The following is a 21,380-nucleotide window of genomic DNA, read 5'->3' on the forward strand; positions in this document are numbered from 1 at the left end:
AAATTAAACACAGGGAATTCAGTTCTTTTATATATGAAAGAAATTTAATACTAATTATAGCATGAAAACAAGAGACCTTAAATTATTGTTTTTGAATGCAGAACTAACTTAAAAATTGAATCAAGTTTTTTGTGATTGGTATTAATGATCCCCATTTAGTGCTAGTCCTTTTCCACAATTTTTTATTTCACAAGGCTGGATATTAGAATGCTTTTAGGAAGAATGCATTATGACATAAAGCTGTATTCTTCTACATCTGCAAGGAATTTCAGATAAGAATCAATAAATGAAATAGAGATACAGCCTCAAGAAATCTAGAAAATAGACTTTAAGAGTAATTCATTCCCTTGTAAACTCTACTTCCTGAAAGAAACATTAATGAATTAATGAAATAAAAATTTCAGATACAGGATTATTAGGGGAAAAAAGACAATCTCCCTCATAATCATTATCAAATAATATCTTCCTCAGTACTTACATTTAAGAAAGCATAAAAGTCATCTATAGCATTTTTTTTTTTTTTAAATGTATGAAATGCTTCAAAGTAACCAGAAAATTTCTGGGGCTTTTTAGCCAAAGAACCTCACTTATTCTTTACTTATTAAAAAAATCCTAATCGTTATTTAATATTACTTTCTTCTTCTTTCCTATTATGAGATAGTATAAAATACTTAATACACAGCAAGTATTTATATACAAATTAGTCATTATTACTATTAACTAACATGCATTCTCTATAATGGGAATGATTTTGCAGAATGTGTTCAGAATTCCTAACTGTGAGAAAATATTCAAGGTGTTCCTTGAGAATTGACTTTGCAGTTTATATGCTGTTAAGTTTACCTTTAGCTAGAAGCTGCCTAGGACAACGTGATAGTTTTATACCTGGGAATATATGGTTCTGCAGGAGGAGGGGGAATGTAGAGATCCTGGAGGGCAGAACTGTCTCTTTTGGTGGGTGTACTGATGGTGCTGGAAGGCGTGGCAACGCTGCTTGTGGGACTTCTAGGTATAAGAGGCTAGTTAAAATGAAAAAGAAAATACATACGCACACAAACAACACACAAAACAACAACAACAACAACAACAACAATGACACATAGTTATCATTTTAAAATTATCTATTTCTGCAAAGTTTTTGAACTTGGCTGAAATCAAGAAACATGTTATTTAGTACATGGATATTCCTTTCAATCTCCAAAAACAAATAGTATGGTAAAGGTTTCCACTTCACTCCCAACTCACCTTAATCTATGGTACAACCACTGAAATACTATTTATAAAGCAAAAATACCATGCAGTGTTTCAAAATGGGAAGACTTATCTCACAGTTAGAAACTTATTTAAATTAAATTAATTTTGTCAGAATTCCACCTTTAAAAGAACAATAATGATGAGTAACTCTGAAAAGAATTAGCTCACTCACATCTTGATTGATGTATGAGAAAGCTATTTCAGATCTTCTCCCAAAAAAGATAAACCATATTTCTAGGTTAGTAAAATGTTACAGATGCTCAGAAAAGGTTACAAAAGTGGGAGTATGAAAGGCCAATACGAGAGTATTTGCTAGAAAAATGTACTTTTTTTCTGTCAAAATAAGTATAGCTGTCTTCTCAAAGCCAGTTTATGGTATATCATCAAAAGTATGGTAATTATGTAACACAATCATTTCACCATTCATAGGCACACACATTTATCTATCATTTAAAATAATCTTTAGTTGCATATATAGATCTCATTTTCAGGCCTGTATTTAAGTATTAAATAGGAGGTTATTTTCTTAAAGTTAAGAAGTTAAGGTAATATACATACGGAATTAAGCAGTACATGAGGATGCATTAACTTAAGAGCACTCCCAATTCCAAGCTTCACAGCATTTGAAAATAATCTAGTGGTTTGTGAAATTATCCTGAAGTGAAACTAAAATTCACAAGTTTTATGTTTATCTTACAGATCTTAATGATTAGCTATGTATACAATTAACATATTAAAAATAAAATTTTAATGTAATCACAAACACAAAAATAATGATCACAAATGAACTGTATCTTCACATGACAAGATGTTGCCATTTTAGCCAGTATGAAAACTCTCTTAGCATATTTATATAGACTCACAGTTCTATTGTTTTAATATGCATTGCTAGACACTCAAAAAGTGGCATATTACAACTATTTTATATTGTGACAATACTTTTGTACAGATAAACAAAATTTGTTTAAAAAGCCAAGCATAAATACAATGGAAAGTACAATGTAAGTCACTGGGGTAGGCTACATAATTTAGGACTCAGTTCATGGTTTTGACCTTCCCTGTTACACAGCTCACCTTAATAGCTTGAAATCACACATCCTACCAAAATGACAGTTAAATTTTAATGTAGTGAAGTAGAAATTAAAGAAAGAGAGAGAGAAAGGGAAAAGGAATGATAATGTAATTTGGGAGTTTACAATATTCCACCTTATATGATATTTTAAAAAAGGTCAGAAGTTTTACATGTTAATGGAAGAATTGTAAGATATTATAAAATTACACAGTAAAGATTATGTTTTACTATGCTAATTTTGGCATAGGGTCCAGTTCAACTATTCCTGTCTTTTAGAAACAAAACTTGAGGCAATGGAAAATCCTGAGATTATATAGGTAATCATAGGAGTCACCTGTACTGATGAATACCATAAATCCCAAGGAAATAAATAATTATTTTATTTCTAAGGATGCATTTCATGCCTCTACAACAAATCCTTGAATGGCAGATTCAACAATACATACATACAATCACTGTGATGTGACTCTGTTTATAACTGTTTTCCTCTCTGTCAGGACATCTTGGTTTTAAATACAGATGATGCTAAACAATAAATCTGACCAAAATTTTACCATAATAGAAATGTAGCAAAGAAAACATTCATTTAACAGAATATTATTTTCCAATTCTTTTAAACAGATACACCGTGAGAGAAAAACTAATATTCAGTATACTTTTTAAATGCTCTAATAGCTTTCTTACTTTTAAATATCCTAACACTGTAAATGAACTTAAAATCAAGTTCTAAAAACATAAGCATGTAAACATAATCAAACTTAAATTTTTATTGCCTTCCCTCTCTCGTGAAGTCACTATTCTATTTTGAGGACTTTTCTTCTTTACTTTTACCATCTACAGAACTAAAGATAATTTTTCCTGGTTAGTACCTACCCTTCTTCTCCCCAAACAAAAAGGAAGGAAGGAAATAGTAGCAGTTAATGGTTACAAACACATTTTAAAATAGATACACCTGAAGTGTGAGGTAATGACCTAGGGTACCTATGTCTTTTCCCTTCCAAGAAATGTAATTATTAGCCCTCAATTTCCTTCAAACTGCTATTTCTCTAGGTTTCTATTTTAGCAAACAGTCCCTATCAATGTCATCAGTTAATGTTATTAGCCAAATTAGCACATACATAGAGGGAAAAGATTCTTAAATATGCTTAAATACGTAACAGGTTTGATTATGCCATGCTGGTTCAATTAATTGAACTGGTTGAAAAAATATTACTTCAGAGAAAAAAGAAATTAGTCAATCCTGTTGCTTAACTCATCTGGGTTGTTATTTTATTGACTGGTAAGTCACAGAAAATATTTCAACTGGTTTATCATGGAAATACTATCTGGCTCATCAGTATGCCTTGTGCCAAGTAAAGTTCATTGTAAATATTCAATATATTCAGTATATTTCTCTCTACTAATTGTGCTCTTTTTAACAAGCTAATCCAAGCTAAATAATAAACATTCTTTTTGAGATTCATATTTTAAAAACTAGACATTAAGCGATGGAAAAATAAAGTTTAGTAAAGTACAACCTTCATGGGAAAATAAAAATAACTACTTAACCCAAAGGGGTCTTTGTGATAATTTAAAATTATAATCTCTTTAAAAATTTTCTAACTTTGGACAAAAATTGAAAGAGCAAAAACTCAAATGACTAAATGAATGAAAAAGGCATTAAAGAACATTAGAAAGACAAGTAAAATTTGACCAAATCAGTACAGAATAAATGATGTAATTAGCTAAAATTATCAGTGAGAAATTCCTAGTTGTAACAAGAGGCATTAAAAATACACCTACCACCAATAGCCACTTAAGTTTGTGAAAATGCACAGAAAGTAACAAATTTAGCTTCCCTCAACTCAAAACACAGAATTCTTTCAGCACAGGCATATTCCTTAGATTGAAAAAAAAAATCTAATGAGGAGGATGTAATACAAAAAGATAGCTTCTCCTATCCTGGCAACATTTACTTATAATCATTTGTTTAGAATACAGTATAAGAAAAGTAGTTACTGTTGCACTACAAATAAATTTCAATTTAAGAAAAAAAGTAGAATTAAAGAGTAACATTCTTTTATCTTTTGACTTTCTCCTGTATTGACAAAATTTGAATGGGAAGAAAATTAGAACTATCAACACTATGGATAAAATGGATACAATACAAGGGGATTGTTTTAGGATTACATCTTGTTATTTAAAGTAAACATGAAGCTTCAGCATAACTTGATCTTCTGTGGTATGTAATCAAGTATGACATAGATCCATTTTTGATTCCATCCAAAGGGGTTTATTTTCTGGAAGGACTTTGTCATACCATTTAGTTTTCATTTCAATGGTCCTTTTGAGATGAAGCTCTCCTTCCACATATTCAATGAGACTCCAACAGGGAAGACACATTTGCATGTATGTTGTGACTCTTGTAAAACAAATCTATGATAGATTTCTGGGGGTACTGGCATGCATCTCTTAAAATGTCCAAATCCTAAATAAAATGATCGTATGTATCTCTTCAAACATACATTTATAACCTTAGGTCAATTAAGGATAACGTACTACTGTCAATTTGCTACTGTTAGAAATCTTCTAGGTAAAACTTATATTTTTCATACTGTCAGTTTGAATGTATAAATACTTCAAAATTGTGTCCTAAAATAGGGTATAACACAAACTTTCCTCTGAATTATTAGTGATAACTTCAGCAATAATATCCTACTCATCCAGCTTAAATATCATTGGAAGATTGTGATTGCTGTAAAATAAAATTTTGTAAGCTAAAGCTTTAAATCCTCTGATGGTTCAGGTCTCACTTTAAAGCCTCTGATTGCTGAGGTCTTTTCTTTGTGTGCCCCAATTTTAACATCTCTAAGGTAACTGAGCACATATGAAAGGTATTCGTGTACCTGTGAAATCTCTATAGTCTTAAAGACCATGAGAAAAGAACTTCTATACTTAAGAAACTACATTTGACGTTGAGGTTTTCCTCAAAACATTTTACATTTTAACATCTCTGGGCAAGCATATCTTAATTTAGTTGTCCCTCTTTCTATCAAGTAACCCAGCTTTGATAGAGCTTGAATGAAACCAATGGCATAAAAACAACTCCAACGTTAAAGATTAAAACAGTGCATTACACATTTATGTAGTTAGCTCTAAAATTCACTAATGCCAAGATCACACAGAACTTGCTTTGCCTTCCAGTGGGGAAATACCCACTGAAATACAAATAATTACATCAAGTATAAAACCTGGCCATTTATTTTATTCGCTCTTGGGAATAAACACAGACTCAAATGGATCACAATACCCCATCATTCTAGCACAGAACATTCACATAAGTCCTTACTCAGTTCAAACACATTTTTAATTCCCAACACTAGTACAAGAACATTATTTTATATTGACTCTCTAATAATCTAAGCAAACGCTTCAGAGAAAATGTATCCTGAATTTTAAGCGGCAAGAATTCATATATAATTTTGTAGTTTCTTGGCCATGTAAAGAAGGTTAAATCTAATTTGGAAAATTATTGAGAATACTTTTTTCTGGCCAAGCTTTTCATAAGTAGTCAATTATTTGAAAAGAACTGAAGCAAGGGAAATACATATATTCAAAATTCTCCCACTCTCAGTTCTTTCACAGCTTTTTCTAGAATGCAAATTTATAAATACAAAAGGTTTGAGTCTCCTTTTATACGCATATAATTTTTCCTTTCCTGTCAGAATACAGAGAAAACAAGTGTTTTTTCTGACCACAGATTTGATCAGGAAACCATATCTACCTAGGTTTAAAAATACAGATATATATGCCTAAAATATGTATTACTTATACAGCATATAACTAATAAAGACTTAAGAGTCACATTATAAAATGGCTTTTTCCACCAAATCATGAAATATTGCACATTGTATTGAGGCTAACACTAGTGTCTTTAATCCTGCATTGTCCAGCCTTATGGGCATAATTAAACAGCAACATTAAAATTGGACTTCCATTTTTTCAAATTACAGTAAACATCATTTTTGGGATGTTAACTAAAGAAAGAATGGACAATTTCTACATTATAGGTGATTATCTGTAGCCACTATTAAAATCTTGAAAGCATGTGGCTCAAAAATACAAATGTGACTTAGATCCTTTGACTGATTTGCTTAAACACTGGTGAGCTAAAATTTGACAATTACTTACAGCTATTTACTCATTTGAGTATGTAAAACATACAGTTGTTTCTGGCTCCCAGTCAGCACAATTACATTTTTAGTTAAAAATTTATTTTCTTCTCTAGGGCCATGCCTAATACTAGTTATTGCTCTCTTTAAAACAAAACTCTCAGAAACATATATATTTTTTTGTCACTAATTTTTTTTTCAGTCACATCGACCTGCAACTTGAATATTCAATTTTATTGTTACTTATGTATTTTGATTTTTCCAGAATGACTTTAATCATTCATATCTGTATGTATTTGAAATTGAATGCAATCAACATTCTCCAGTTGTTACACCAGCTGATAGACAAAATCGACTGTTATGACTCTTTTCTATTTATTTTCTGCTCAAAGTTATTTAAATGTGCTGTAAAAATGGCATCAAGATAATGCTAAACAATAAAATTTAAATGGAAAAACACAAAATTGTGTAAGTAACTATGGCATCAATTGAGAGATTTATAAATGAGAATACAACTTAGGAACATAATTATAATGTTACAGCTTGATGTTATTTTATATAAAAATGTCTTGAACAATATATGTCATTATGCTGAGAATTCCAGCACTGATTTTAGTGATCATTTCTGAGATGCATTCTCACCAAAAAAAAAAAAAAAAAAAAAAAAAAAGCCTGGGTTTTTAAATGTTTTAAAAATCATTGATTCCCAGTGATGATGCCAAGGAACATTCTTGGCAGTGTCCAGATAATTCTTCCACACATCTCTCATAAGAAGAAAGGGACACCACCCATCTATGCTCGTGGCCTACACATATTAATTTAAAACCACAAACATCTAAACATATACCTTGAGGTTTATCCACAGTTCTCTGAGGTTTTATTTTTCTTTGAATTAGAAGAAATTGATGATAAGCAATCACCATGCTTACCAAAATGCAGAAAACTAGTAGAGTGCCACTAAAAAGATGTTTTGAAAAGCAGCTCCCAGAAAGCAAGGAATCCCTGGTTTGTTTTCTTAGAATAAGAGATTCTATCTCAGATGAGACATCTCTGCTTTTTACAAATGGGTGAAAATGACAACAGAATTAAAGGTTCCAGATATTATTAAATTTGCTTGTAGTATTTGACTAAGGGATGTTTAAGTCCTTCCGTTCTATCACAAAATATTTGAGAAATCAGGAATTCATCAAAAGAGTTGCCAATTTAATGAAATGTACTAATGAAATTGCTCTGTGAGTATGAAGTTGAATTGTATGCTTTTGTTTATTTGGCTATAATTCCATCAATGAATTTCAAAAGAAAATCCAAATCAAAATTCATCACCGTAGTTAATCAATATTGGAAGTCACTATGCTTTTAGTATTTTTAGAAATAAAACTAGTACTTTAATTAAAACATGTGATATTCTTTGACAATCTTCTACCTTAGGATAGATAAGGTTGTTTTATTTGTATAGCTAAAAACAATTCCTTATAAGTTTAAAAAATCATTATTCCTTATGTTAGGATAAACTTGTTCATTAAAAAGATACATGTATTAGTGCCTACCTTCATACTACTACAAACTTTCCTATATTTTATCTATAAATGCTATCAGCTAAATTAAGCCTGGGATAGTATTTTCAAAAAGATTAAATAGACATATTGAGTTAAATAAATGCCACAGATTCTTTCCTTTTGTATCCTCTATTTTAAATAATTCTTGGTAGACTACTGGTACACCCTGTGAAAAAAGAAATAACCTCATTTCCATTTTTTCAAGTTTGAATGCTGAAGATTTATGTTTGAATGAGTTGATGGGCATTTTGGCTCCAGTGTATTTCTGCACCTACCAAAAGGAAGAATACAATAAAAATGGCACTCTTGTCTATGCAGAGGATTGTTACTACGTTTAGCAGTTACGTTTCACGTCTGAGGTAGTTCCTTAGGTACTAGGAAGAAAAGGTGACCTGAGATAAAGTAATGATTTTATGCAAAACTGCCTTCAAGATCTTCTCATCTTAGTATTTCTTTAACTTTTCCCCCTCTGGAGACAGTGTACCTTCATCCTCCAGATCCTGGTACCTTGAGATTTTGTCTATCTTTTGTATCAAAATCTATGATCTATAAAAATTTTGACTAGATAGTTTTCATTATGTTTTCAGGTGTCTTTGCATTTTAGCATAAGCCAGAACTTTAAGATCAATGAAGAATTCTGTAATGGTTCAATTTCAGGTCTTCTTCAGGGAGATTCGGTAGTGGTGTGGTATGTTAGAGGACTTATCCATTGTCCTCACTCCTAAGACCTTGTTTTAGCCACTAGAAAATATTTAATTAATGCCAGTACTCTTTCCTCTGCTCTGTAAAAAGGCAACAACTGAAGTAATTTTCAAAAATGTTAGAAGCAGTCTCCCCTCCCCCAACCAATAGTATTATTTATCTATTGGTGGTTGACTTTGGCCAATAGATTTTAGGTGAACCAAATTCAGCTGAAATGACAAATTTACAAAAGTGTCAATAGATATAGCACTTATATAATGCTGATTTCCTCCTTTTCAGATTTCAGCACTGTGAAAAAGTAAATTTACAAATACATGCAGCATAGCTGAATAAGCAATGACGAATAAAAATAATTAGTGATCTGATGAGGCACATTTCTCAGAATTTGGAATGGATCTAGAAACAGTGCCTTAAGAGTAAGGCACTTACAGGGTAAGGAATGATATGAAGGTAATTTTTAAAATTCAAGTCCTTTTTCTCTAGGTTTGAATACATATACCAAATGTATATGTAACAAAAAAGTTGGTCTTTCAGTTATTTTAGCATTTTATATAAAAACGATTCTTAACTGGGTACTGCCATTACCTTAACTCTCCACTTCAGTTTGTGCATGTGGAAAAGAATATAACAGGGGAATAGATTACAAACGCATGTGCTAGAGATAATCCTTCAGAGTGCATGGATCAACAAGAAACTAGGGTATTTTCGGTGTTTAATGTGAAATATGAGGGACTAAAGAAGAGGTATTAAATTTCACCTCATATATATAGAGAAGATAACCTAATGACTGAAAGTACAGGCCTCTTTTTCAGGGTTTCCACACCCTTACACTTTGAAGAAGGATCTTTGGGGAAGACATGGCAATAGGAAACTCCAGGGGGAACAAAGCAAATTATAACGCAGTGAGAAAAAAAATGATGTAATGGGAAAGTCTGATCTACTCATCTATGACTTCAATAATGAGGCAAACACCGACCTCTGAACTGTAATGATCATCAAGTATCTTTTAAAATAAACATATATGCAAGTCAAATGGATTTGGACATGTTAATTCAGTCTTACATATATTAACTTGAAAAACAGATTCACATTAAAATGTTAAAGGCCTTAATGTTGACACATATATGCGTTTTTATATTACTTAAGTATAATGCCAACGGCCAATAAGTAGTAAAGTTTCAAACAATGAGAAATCATTATAATCTATAAAGTCATTCATGTATAACGGAGAATTTTGATTCTTAGGAAAAAAATCTATGAATAATAAAAGGTACTAATATAGAGCTTAATAACAATTTACATAGCAGTGACAATAATGCATTTCATATACTGCTTTCCTTTTTAATATGAATAATGGGCCATGTTCCAGTTCAATGGGCAATCTAATTTTTTTTAATTAACTTCTAAGAAAAGGTAATAGTCTCATTTTAAAAATGCACATTTTGTGAAGGACAAAAATTACTTAAGTTTAAAAATTATATCCTGACTGAAGTAGAAGAAAATTCATTACATCCTTGCCTTTCATCAATCAGAATTGTATTTTTATAACTTTCAAGATAATGCTTAATAAATGTTATCAATGTTAAGAGCAACATTTCATGCTGAAGAGTGATGTTTCATGCTGAAGAAAAATGCAAAAATTCTAGTGCAACAATTTCCTTATTTTTGCCACCTTACAAGGTGGAAAGAGAAAAACGATCAGTCAGGAGGAATGTACAAGGCACATTTCTTTTTAAGAGATGGAGTCTCTGTTGCCCAGGCTGGAGTGCAGCAGCATGATCATAGCTCACTGCAACCTCATACTCCTGGGCTCACATGATCCTCCTGCCTCAGCCTCCCAAGTAGCTGGGACTACAGGCGCATACCACCATGCCTGGCTAAGTTTTTAATTTTTTGTACAGATGGGGTTATGCTATGTTGCCCAGGCTGGTCTTGAACTCCTGGCCTCAAGTGATCCACCTGCCTCAGCCTCCTAAAGTGCTGGAATTACAGGTGTGAGTCACTGCACCTAGTGTGTACTAGGTGCATTTTAATTACTAATATAAAATTTCATTTTCCTACTGTTTATAAATTACTATTACTATTTAATGAACTGATTTAAAAGAATTCTATAAACTATCACTTAGCTTCTTCTAAAAGAGTATGTGGGTATAACAAAAAATAGAAGATCATATCATAAAAATGAACCATCTTATTTTCATTCTATTCATATTTTGGAATGAAATAAATTGTGACCTTTTGGAATTATGCTTTAAATGTTTACAAATTAAGGCAGAGTTGTTTTTCATTTGGGTTTTAGATACTCTCAGATTTCATCACAATTAAGCCTATTAGAATAGCTGTGAAGAGATCATTTCACAAACAACTTTTCAAAAGCATACAAGATTAATCCATATGCTGCTGAGATGAGGCACAATAAAGAAGCATTACTGAGATAATCTATGGCTAAAATGATGGTGTATGACTTATGATTAAGCTTCATTACCTGCAGAGCAAGGGGCTTCCATCTCATATTTTTCAGTAAAGCTGGTGCTGAGGTAAGCATGCTCTGAGGTCGCTTTTTCAAAGTTAAGATAACACCACTCGGGTCCTCTCGTAGTGCATTCACCAAATTTTTCAACTGCCACCCCACCTGGTAACCAGCAAAATCATTACAATAAAATTGAGGTACAGTATTCAAAGATTTAATGTTCTCCCCCTTTAATAAGATTAGTAAAAAAAAAAAAAAGTCACATAATTGGTGTACCATCCTATCAATTTTCAGGAGATACATACTCAAGAAATTTTATCTTTGAATTGATTAACCATGTTATTGCATTAGTCCATATCATTATGAGACAACATAATGGACATTTACCATGTCAAAGCAAAGACTAAAATGGTATCCTACCAATGGAGTACTTCAGAATGTAATGAAATTATGTCACCATTAATGCGGCTCAGCTGCTAGGTCTAGATCCAAGCTCTGTTCACCAGTATAGTTAAAAATCTGTATGCCTGAAAACAAGGATTTGGCAATGTCCTCAGCTTACAAACTACACCACAAGCTTACTCATCACCATCTTTTAGAGATAAGTGGTACCAGTGTCTCTAAATTAGACTGATATTTTACTACCAATAGCTGGTACTGACATACCAAGGCAACATTCTTATGCATGGACAAGAGCAGCAATACAATAAACCTTTTACCATGCTATAAAGACAGAACAAAAATAACAAGGTAACACTACTCCAATGAAGCAGCTATTGGAAATGTGTTCCAAACAACCCTATAAACTTAAAATATAATATGCTAAATTTAATGAAGTTATCCTCTTTGAATATCACCTAAAAACATATTGTGTAATTAAAATCAAAGTACTTGATAAATGTCTTGAAATCGGGCTCAACTGCATCCCGTTAAAATTACTTCACTCTTCATCCTTTTAAAATTCTGAATATAGAATAATTTTTGTTACTTTGCTTTCAAAACGGACTAGTGATGCAGTATCAAGTAACTGAAATCCTAGAAACTATGCTTTAAAGAAACACATTAAAATGTCTATTATTCCAAGTTGTTTTTTTTTTTAAAAAAAATTTCACATTTAAAAGAGAGAAAACCCTTTTATCCCAAACCCTAATGGATTATACTTTTCCAGGATGTGTTATATAAACACACTAGGTCAAAATTTATCCTGAATTGTACGTAGGATTTAGCAAATGGTCTGAACAGTGATACAGTTTCTTCCTAGGCATCCAAGTTAAAGATAATTGGTGCCTTTTGTCTAATAATAATCATGTTTTTGACTGGGAGATATTTGTCAAGCCGGAGAGAATGAGCACTTCCACCAAAAGCAGCATAGACCAGACTATGAAGAAGAGGTAATCTGGAATGCGGCTATTATGGAATGGGGACTTTTGTATATTTAATAAGCATTCATCTAAATTGCAACATCAACTATAGCTGAATTAAGTGTTGGTGAAGTTAGAACAAACAAGAAGTGAGATGTTATAATGCTTAAAATCTCAGGGGGTCTCAGATATGAATTAAAATGATCATTATACTTGGATAACCTGAATGAGACTGCCAGTTTTTTTTTTTTGTTTGTTTTGTTTTTTTAAATCACATTAATGTGGATCAACTACAGTAATGGAACTGGTCAAATGCCTCCCCTTACATGTAAGTGGGGACTATTATGTGCCCAAAGGTATATTACATTGATTCTGATTCCTCTGATAGCTGTGTAGTATCTGTACAGCCAAGAGTTAAAGCAAAGGGAGTTCAAATCCAAGGGTTCATTTTGCTTGCCAAAGAAAATATGAATGCACATTTTGAATTACAAGTTTGGGGGGAGAAAACATACTACTTATACAAAGAGTTTGGGAGCAACTTATTAATGATAACCACATTTTATTATTTAATTATTCACTCAAATAATTGCTAACTATACTAAAGTGGTCAATGTGATGGCCATAATCTTTTTTCCAGCACATCTATTCTCGATTTACACATTGATTTCTACTCACCAATTTTTCATTTTACTTATTACAAAATTTGAAGATTTTTAAGGCTAGATGGTATTTTCCTATGAAATTTTTAGTGCAATTTGATTCATCCTATTCTTTCACACTTTCTATGTGCTCTTTTCAAGAAAACAATTCCAAAAAATAGAATTGCTTTTTATTTTGACAGAGTCTCGCTCTGTCGCCCAGGCTGGAGTGCAGTAGCACGATCTTTGCTCACTGCAAGCTCCGCCTCCCGGGTTCATGCCATTCTCCTGCCTCAGCTTCCAAGTAGTTGGGACTACAGGCGCCTGCCATCACGCCCGGCTAATTTTTGTATTTTCAGAGCTTCTAGTAGAGACGGGATTTCACCGTGTTAGCCAGGATGGTCTCGATCTCCTGACCTCGTGATCCACCCACCGTGGCCTCCCAAAGTGCTGGGATTACAGGCATAAGCCACCGTGCCCAGCTTAGAATTGCTTTTCTATCAGAAAGTAGAATTGGTTTCTGATAAGAAAATTCATTTGGGTGGATTTTAATTTTACAGCTGAAAGTTATTTAATGGCAGAAAATTTGGGTATCTAATTTTACTATTTTTAAATCAGCCTTTTATTATTTACATGACATTAACAATGTTTAAAACAAAAGCAAAGAAATATACATCAAGACTGTATATTACATATCTTCGGCTCCCAAATTCTACTTCCACTACTTTAAGGAAATGATTGGATAAAAGCACAAAAATAAATGTGCAACATATGTGTCACAGTACTGTTTAAATCAACCAAAAATTGTACATTATGTAAATGTATCCATTAGTAAGGGATATAAAAATTGTGTAAAAAAAAAGTAAGTTCCAAAATAGCAAACATAATTTAATTCTACTTTCGTTAAAGAATGTACATAAATATAGAAAACACCATTAATGGTGGTTCAATTAAAGGGAGTAAGGACTTGCAATATATACTTTCTTCTTTATACTTTTATTTCCTAAACTTTTGGCAATAAGTGTGAGTTACTCTTCTAAACAAACAAAACCAACAAAATACATGAACCTAGTCTATGAATAGCAACATTCCAATTAGAAAATAATAAATTTTATGAATTACCTAATCAGGACTGTTTGATATGGATGGAAAATTTCCACCAAAACTGCAGAACCAGAAAGGCAACACTACTATTTAAAACACTAAAAGGTGGTGACGGAGAAGTAAAATCTGCTCTATGCATTATACCTTGATGATTGACAAGAGAGAATATAAATTTATTATTCAGGTGTACTCAATAAGTCAAGAACTATACTATCCACTGATTTTTGATTCAGTGAATGATCTCAGTAGATACTCCACTTAAGTATTAAATCAGTTTCACTTAGAAATTATTAAATAGGAATGAAGCCTACTGAGTAATTTACAGCCTATGTGTAACATTTTTCTTAATAACATACGTAGGTTTTAGCTATATCAGTCCCATCCTAGTACTTGTATACACATAAACAGCAACCAGAGCTGTGCCGTTCTCATTTGAATAGTCCTTTTTTTCCTTAGTCCTCTCTCAAACTCCTTAAATTTGAATCATTTCTATCTTCTTTACCAAATATAATTCTTAACACTTTCCCCCCATTTATTGGTTTTGGTCATGTTCTACTAGAAGTCAAATATGACATGGTGCTAGAGCTCCAGTACAAATAATTCCAGTCTCTGGGATATTCTAACATACCTTTAGCCATAAAAAATATATAAATACGTGTTAATCATTTTTCTTTTCTTTTTTTCTTTCTGGTTTTTTTTTGAGACAGAGTTTCACTCTTGTTGCCTGGGCTAGAGTGCAATGGTGCGATCTTGGCTCGCTGTAACCTCTGCCTCCCGGGTTCAAAGTGATTCTCCTGTCTCAGCCTCCCAAGTAGCTGGGATTACAGGCATGCACTACCACACCTGACTAATTTTGTATTTTTAGTAGAGACAGGTTTTCTCTATGTTGGTCAGGCTGGTCTCAAACTCCCGACCTCAGGTGATCTGCCAACCTTGGCCTCCCAAAGTGCTGGGATTATAGGCGTTGAGCCACTGTGCTTGGCCGTTAATCATTTTTCTAGGTTAGTTTTCCATTTTTTCATTTAAGTTTCTGGTTGTGGTTTAAAAATATTCAGTGTGTGAAACTTAAATTAGAAACCATGTAAAGATTTAACAGTAATACGTAGAATGGCTGTAAAGTACTCTTTCCACTGGCTGCAATCAAAGTATATACTAGCAGGTAGAGAGAGTTTTGAAAGAAGGAAGAAGAGGTCCTAGTGGTTACTAATATAATAATAACTAATATAAGAGTGTAAGCTGCTAATATTGGAAGGAATTAAATAAGGTGCAAAATTTAAAGAATTTTTTTTGAGACAGGGTTTTACTCTGTTGCCCAGGCTGGAGTGCACCACCATGGCTCATTGCAGCCTTGACCTCCCAGGCTCAAGCAATCTTCCCATCTCAGCCTCCAGAGTAGCTGGAAGTACAGGTGTACACTACCATGACTGCCTAATTTTAATTTAATTTTTTTGTAGAGATGAGGGTCTCACTATGTTGCCAGGGCTGGGCTCTAACTCCTGGGTTCAAGAAATTTCCCCATCTTGGCCTTCCAAAGTGCTGGGATTATAGGCATGAACCACCAAATCCAGAGATGAAAAATATTCTAATAGTCAAAGATATCCAAAAAAGAATTTGGCTGACTTGTGAAACAGATCAATATCAAGAGATGTTTCAATATTCTTGCATAGGTCAAATAATTAGGTAACTTTAAGTCACAATACATTCCAACTCTAAAACACAGAGTGGGTAGGAACATGAAAATAGATGATAAAGATTAGTTTGAGTAAAATAACATGGTTCTGTTACATCTCTGCCTACCTGTCCTCCATCTTTTCTTCCTCTTCCCTACCAATAAGTGTACCTGTTTCCTCTAGGCTAAGTGTTACACACCTTTCTAATACTTCATGCTGTCTTCTTACAATAATCTCTTTCAAAAGCTTTCACCAACAACTTCCTGCATGATTCCCAAATCTTTCTACCATTCCTGCTTCCTATCAATAACTCTAGAGTTATTTCCAGGTGTTTAGCTTGTCCACGTTAACAGCTACTGAACAATCGCAAGCATCAACAATTCACTGTGCCAGATTCTTCATATCTATGTTACATTCTTTTTCTTTATATTTTCATTCTTACAAAAGCCTAATGAGGTAAACTATTAAACCCAATTTACGTGTGTAGAAACTGAAGCAAGAAGAGATTGTTTTCTTGGCCAAGATTACAAAAATAGTAAGCGGTGAAGCCAGAACTTACATTAATGTCTTTTCAATTCTAAAGCACAGTATTTTCCCTTGAATATCCACTGGTAGCTCACATGAATACAAGACTTTAAAAATGAAACTCATTATCTCTTTACTTTCATTCACCAGAAAAACAAACAAACAAACAAAAAAACCCAAACAAACCAAAAAACTCCCTGTCGTACTCTAAAGTTGGGAGTTTGGAGTCACCTGTGACTTCTCTCCTCTTTTTAATCTATTTTGTGTCCTAACAAATAGATCCTAGCAACTAATGCCTGTTCTCACTGCCTTAGTTCTGGCTTGGATACCTACTGCTAGACTGAAACCAGAATCTTAACCTGTCTTTCTGCTTCTAGTCTTTTGCAGCTCCAAAATACTGCTACAGTGTAAAAGTTTTCTGTTTCAAAACCTTTAATAGCTCTCCAAAGGCCCAACTAAGGAACAAATAACCAATACTCAAACAGGTCCTTTGTCAGTATGGTTGATTATAGCTTTTTCAGATTATTTTTCTTCAATGTGGTTCTCAAAGTTTAGCATGTGTTAGAATCCTTGAAGCCTTATTAAAAGAATGCTGAGTTTTAACCCCCAGGGTTTTTGATCCAGTAGTTCTGGAGTCGGGCCTGAGAATTCCTCCACCCACCCTTTATTTCCTAATACAAGTTTCCAAGTGAGGCTGATATTACTGGCCTAAAGAACCACAATTTGAGAACCTCTGTAATAGATTATGAGCTCCTTGAAGGCAGTGACTTGCCCATGTCTAGATCAGTTTAGGTGTTTCACATGTTTTTGAGACTAGATATAACTCATAAGTATTTATTGTGTGTCTTCCACATAGTATGAATACAACGGTGAATGCAGCACAGCCTGTGCCTCGTTAAGGAGCAATAAACAGTTACAATGCAGTAAGATAAGTACCTCAATAGGGTGAATACAGGGTGCAATAGGAGCCCCGAACAGGGGCACCTAACCCATCCTTGAGGGTCTAATGAAGGTTTCCAGTGAGTTTAAGTCAAATTCTTTGGGAGTTGGACAGGTGAAGATGTGGAGGTTGAGGGGGTAAACAAGGCTCTGAGGCAAAGTATCACTGGTTTGAGCAACTTTCAGTAGTTCAGTACACACAGATGACAGAACAAGGGAAGGAGTAATGAGGCAGGAGAAACACACTGAGTTCGGATGAGTATAAGAGGCTTTTAGAAAGTTGATAATTAAATGAGTTAGTTGAGTAATGAATATACGTTTCCTTCAAACACTGTGCTTTTCTCTTTTGCTGTATCTTTGCAAAAGCACTCTTCCCTCTGCTTGTAATTTTTCTCTCACTTATAAAATCTTACCTATCCATAAAGATTCATCTTACATGCAGTACCCATTATAAAGCCTCTTCTTAAAGGTGACATCATATTTTCCTCATGTGAATCTCACAGCATACTGCATAACTTGACTAGTGAGCTGATATGGTGACATGATGATGTAAATGTTTCAGAGACAATAAAGGTCCTTGAAACTCGAAAGGAGGGTTTAGTTTTGTACATAAAACCAAGATGTAGTATTAAAATATTCTTTAAATGTAATATACTTAAAATTTGTCACAGAAAAGATTAAATGACCTCTCATCCAAAAAAGTAAAACACTTGATACTAAAGCTGCAACAGACATTCTGTACCCCAAATTTTCAAGTAAACTTTCTCCTTATAAATGAACCTTTGAAAAAATATTTCTATCTTTAATACTCCAGACCTAAAGTCATAGCGATGTGATTAAGACAAGGAAAGGAACAGTGGGTATAGATCCTATTTGCCCTAGAAAAATTTTACTTTATCATACACATCATATAAACACTGTTATGAAGGTGTTTTTTCAGAAAAATATTTTGTAGTGCTTTCTCAATATGTGATTAATTCATTCACATTAATTTCATGGGCTAAAATGAATCTTTATAAAACCACCATATGCATTTTTACACAAAATGTCTTATTATTAGCTATAATGTTTTTCACATACACTGAACTACTATTATCTTCCTCATTATCCAAGGTAGCAGAAGTCAGTGTCTACAAGCAACGGCAAGTCATATAGCTTACTAATTTATATATAATCCCCAACATGTACATTAAAATGTATTTTATACACAACACAAACAGGATTAAAATTTCCCAAGAAAGTCATTAAGGAATCCCAAGTGCTAAAAGCCAGAGGTTCTGCTTTCTTGTGGATGGGGCTTGTAATTGTTTTGATCAGGCTGAAGCAGACAGCAGGTGTTCCTTTGTGAAGGACAACATAAGTGGGCAGGTCCTGGAAAATTGGTTGCCTGGATTAGGTGCACAAGAGGCTTTGGGGTTGGTGCTGAAGAGATGATAGGCTTCTTTTCCCCTCGGTACACAGAGGGAAGAAGTTGTCTCTGACCCCTTTAGAACTTGCCCTGGTCTGCTTTCCAAATAACAGCTGGTGAATTATTTGACTAACATATGAAAAGATAATTTCTACTCTATGGTCCCAAGTAGCCAGTTACAAATAAACATAAAGGTAAGAATTTAAGCCTATCAACCCAGACCTTCTTTACCTTTTTCAGGGCTATATTTGGAGTTGCAAGAGAGCATGTTTATACCCACAGGCAGGAAGATAGAACATTTCTTAAAATATTTTCAAAGTTATTACCCTACACAAGACAAAGAAACAGATTCATTATCAACATTTACACACACTCCTGTGTTTACACACACTGTTACTCACAGGTTGTAATGTATAAATGATACCTTTTCCCAAACGAAATTTTAGAGACTAGAAGTATGCCTGTATGAATGTCTGATGAGTCATGCTACACCCAAATATCCTCCTGCTCTTTTTAAGAGCACTGAAGAGACTTAATTCAATACACAAGCCATCATGCTGCCGCTAATGACACTCTCTGTCTTTGCCTATTTTTTTGGTGCTGACCTATTTATTATAATGTTCCGTTTCTTTGTGTTACTAAAAAGATACTGAAGTATCTAATAAATTAAACATTTTATACCAATGACTACCTCTTTCTTTGGGAAAACAATCTATGTGAAGGAAATAGCATACTGTTATAAACACTTCAGAAATAATTAATTTTGATATACAATGCCTTTCAAAGATCCTAAAACTATTAAATAATAAGTACCAATCTACAAAATCCACCTTCACCTAATTTTTTCCCACAAAATATTAATAAAAAAGTCTTACAATATTAAAGTCTACTACATTTGAAGATATCTTAATTTTGTTCTTTCACAGTCATTCATTCACTGAACAGAAATAAAGAATTAGTCATGGTTCAGGTACAAAGGAATATAAGCTAATGTGTATGCAGTGGTTAAGGAACTATGCAAATAAGTGATTTTTAACCCTAGCTTAGAGTAACTTAAATAGGTAACTCAGAGTATTCAGAAATGCCCCAAGGTTTACCTATTTTAAATAAAACTTTAGTGTTGATATTTTTATAAACATGATTCAAAGACAGTCTTGGGAAAAGATAAAAGGAACAAATATTTGAAAAGAAGAAATATGGGAAAGATTTTATTTTCATTAGAGAAAAAATGCCCACAATTTAATGTCTTTATTCATTGACCCATTCTTCATCTCACATCCTCCTGATCTTTATATGGCACTTATCCACTGAAATAAGAGTATGTCAAGGCATTTGGTTTTTTAACATGACTTAATTTCAACGTAAAACTTAGACCATGTTGAGCTGCTCACAATCTGAATTTACATATATCTTTTTAATACTTAATATTTTCATGTGAATTTCACAGTTATGAATATGTGTGCATATATAATGTGTGTGTATAACTATACAGTATTTAAAAAGAAAGCATTAACAGAGAACATAATTTCTCACAGCTAAAGATGGATAGGGAGTCCAAGACAGAGAGCCAACTCAAACACTACAAGAAGCTAGCACTTTTTTCTCCCCTGGAATCTTTTTCCCCCACATTCAAGAAGTTCTGAGAGCTAAATCAGAATTTCTTGATTGACTCATAATTAAGTTCATAGGAGAAAGAAAATAATGATAATAATTTTTCATGTAAGTTTTATGAATCACCCACATAGTTTTACCAAAGGTGGTGACTTTTCATACCCTGTTACTTGCACTATCTCCGGTAACCTATCACTTATATTAACTGCGGACTTTGCATAGTTGGTGTCTTGACTTTTGTGACAAGCTGATTCCAAAGCTGTGGGTATAGTTCAGCACTTTGAACATACAGCTCACTTTCCCTTCTCCCTTTCCAATATGGCATTTGGTAATGTTGTGGTCTTTCAAAGTTAAAGGTTTATTTTGGAGACTTCATGGTTTTCATTCATATACGCTACAGAAAACTAAAAGCCAATTTTGCTTTTATTTCAGCATCATTCATAATGTCCTTTTACTTCATCAAAACATAAAACTGAATGGGTCTGAAAGCTTTTGCTAAAGAGAGAAAAGGAGGAAGACAATCACACTGTAGTGAAAGGTAGAGCTGTAATGTAAACCTCTGATCATACTGTAGAACCTCAGTCCCCAAAAGAGCAGTAACATATTTTAAAATAACCATAATAATACAGGTTCTTCTCTTTTTGAGACAGAGTCTCACTCTGTTGTCCAGGCTGGAGTGCAGTGGAACCATCATAGCCCTCTGCAACCTTGAACTTCTGGGCTCAAGTGATCTTCCTGCCTCAGCCTCCTGACTAGTTTGAACTACAAACACATGCTGCGACACCTGGCTAATTTTTAAAATTAGACGTGGTCTCGCTATGTTGCCCAGGCTGGTCTTGAACTTCTAGCCTCAAACAATCCCCCTCCACCCTGGCCTCCCAAAGTGCTGGAATTACAGGCATGAGCTACCGCCCTCAGC

The 21,380-nt window shown here is 33.4% G+C and overlaps 1 protein-coding gene across 12 annotated transcripts in view; it reads right to left on the reverse strand.

Annotated features, from left to right (window-relative positions):
* CNKSR2 (connector enhancer of kinase suppressor of Ras 2) overlaps positions 1-21,380 on the reverse strand; it is a 290,055-nt gene that overhangs the window by 125,657 nt on the left and 143,018 nt on the right. For 7 of the 12 annotated variants that reach the window (XM_073013842.1, XM_073013843.1, XM_073013840.1 and 4 more), the window contains exons 9-10: positions 11,221-11,367; positions 886-1,019 (exon numbers count right to left, since the gene is read on the reverse strand). In XM_073013842.1, the coding sequence (XP_072869943.1) occupies positions 886-1,019; positions 11,221-11,367 (281 nt within the window). The remainder of the gene's footprint in view (positions 1-885; positions 1,020-11,220; positions 11,368-21,380) is intronic. The other 5 variants (XM_037986403.2, XM_073013844.1, XM_073013845.1 and 2 more) reach the window with 1 other exon arrangement.

Source organism: Chlorocebus sabaeus, chromosome X, assembly GCF_047675955.1.
Source record: "Chlorocebus sabaeus isolate Y175 chromosome X, mChlSab1.0.hap1, whole genome shotgun sequence".
NCBI lineage: Eukaryota > Metazoa > Chordata > Mammalia > Primates > Cercopithecidae > Chlorocebus > Chlorocebus sabaeus.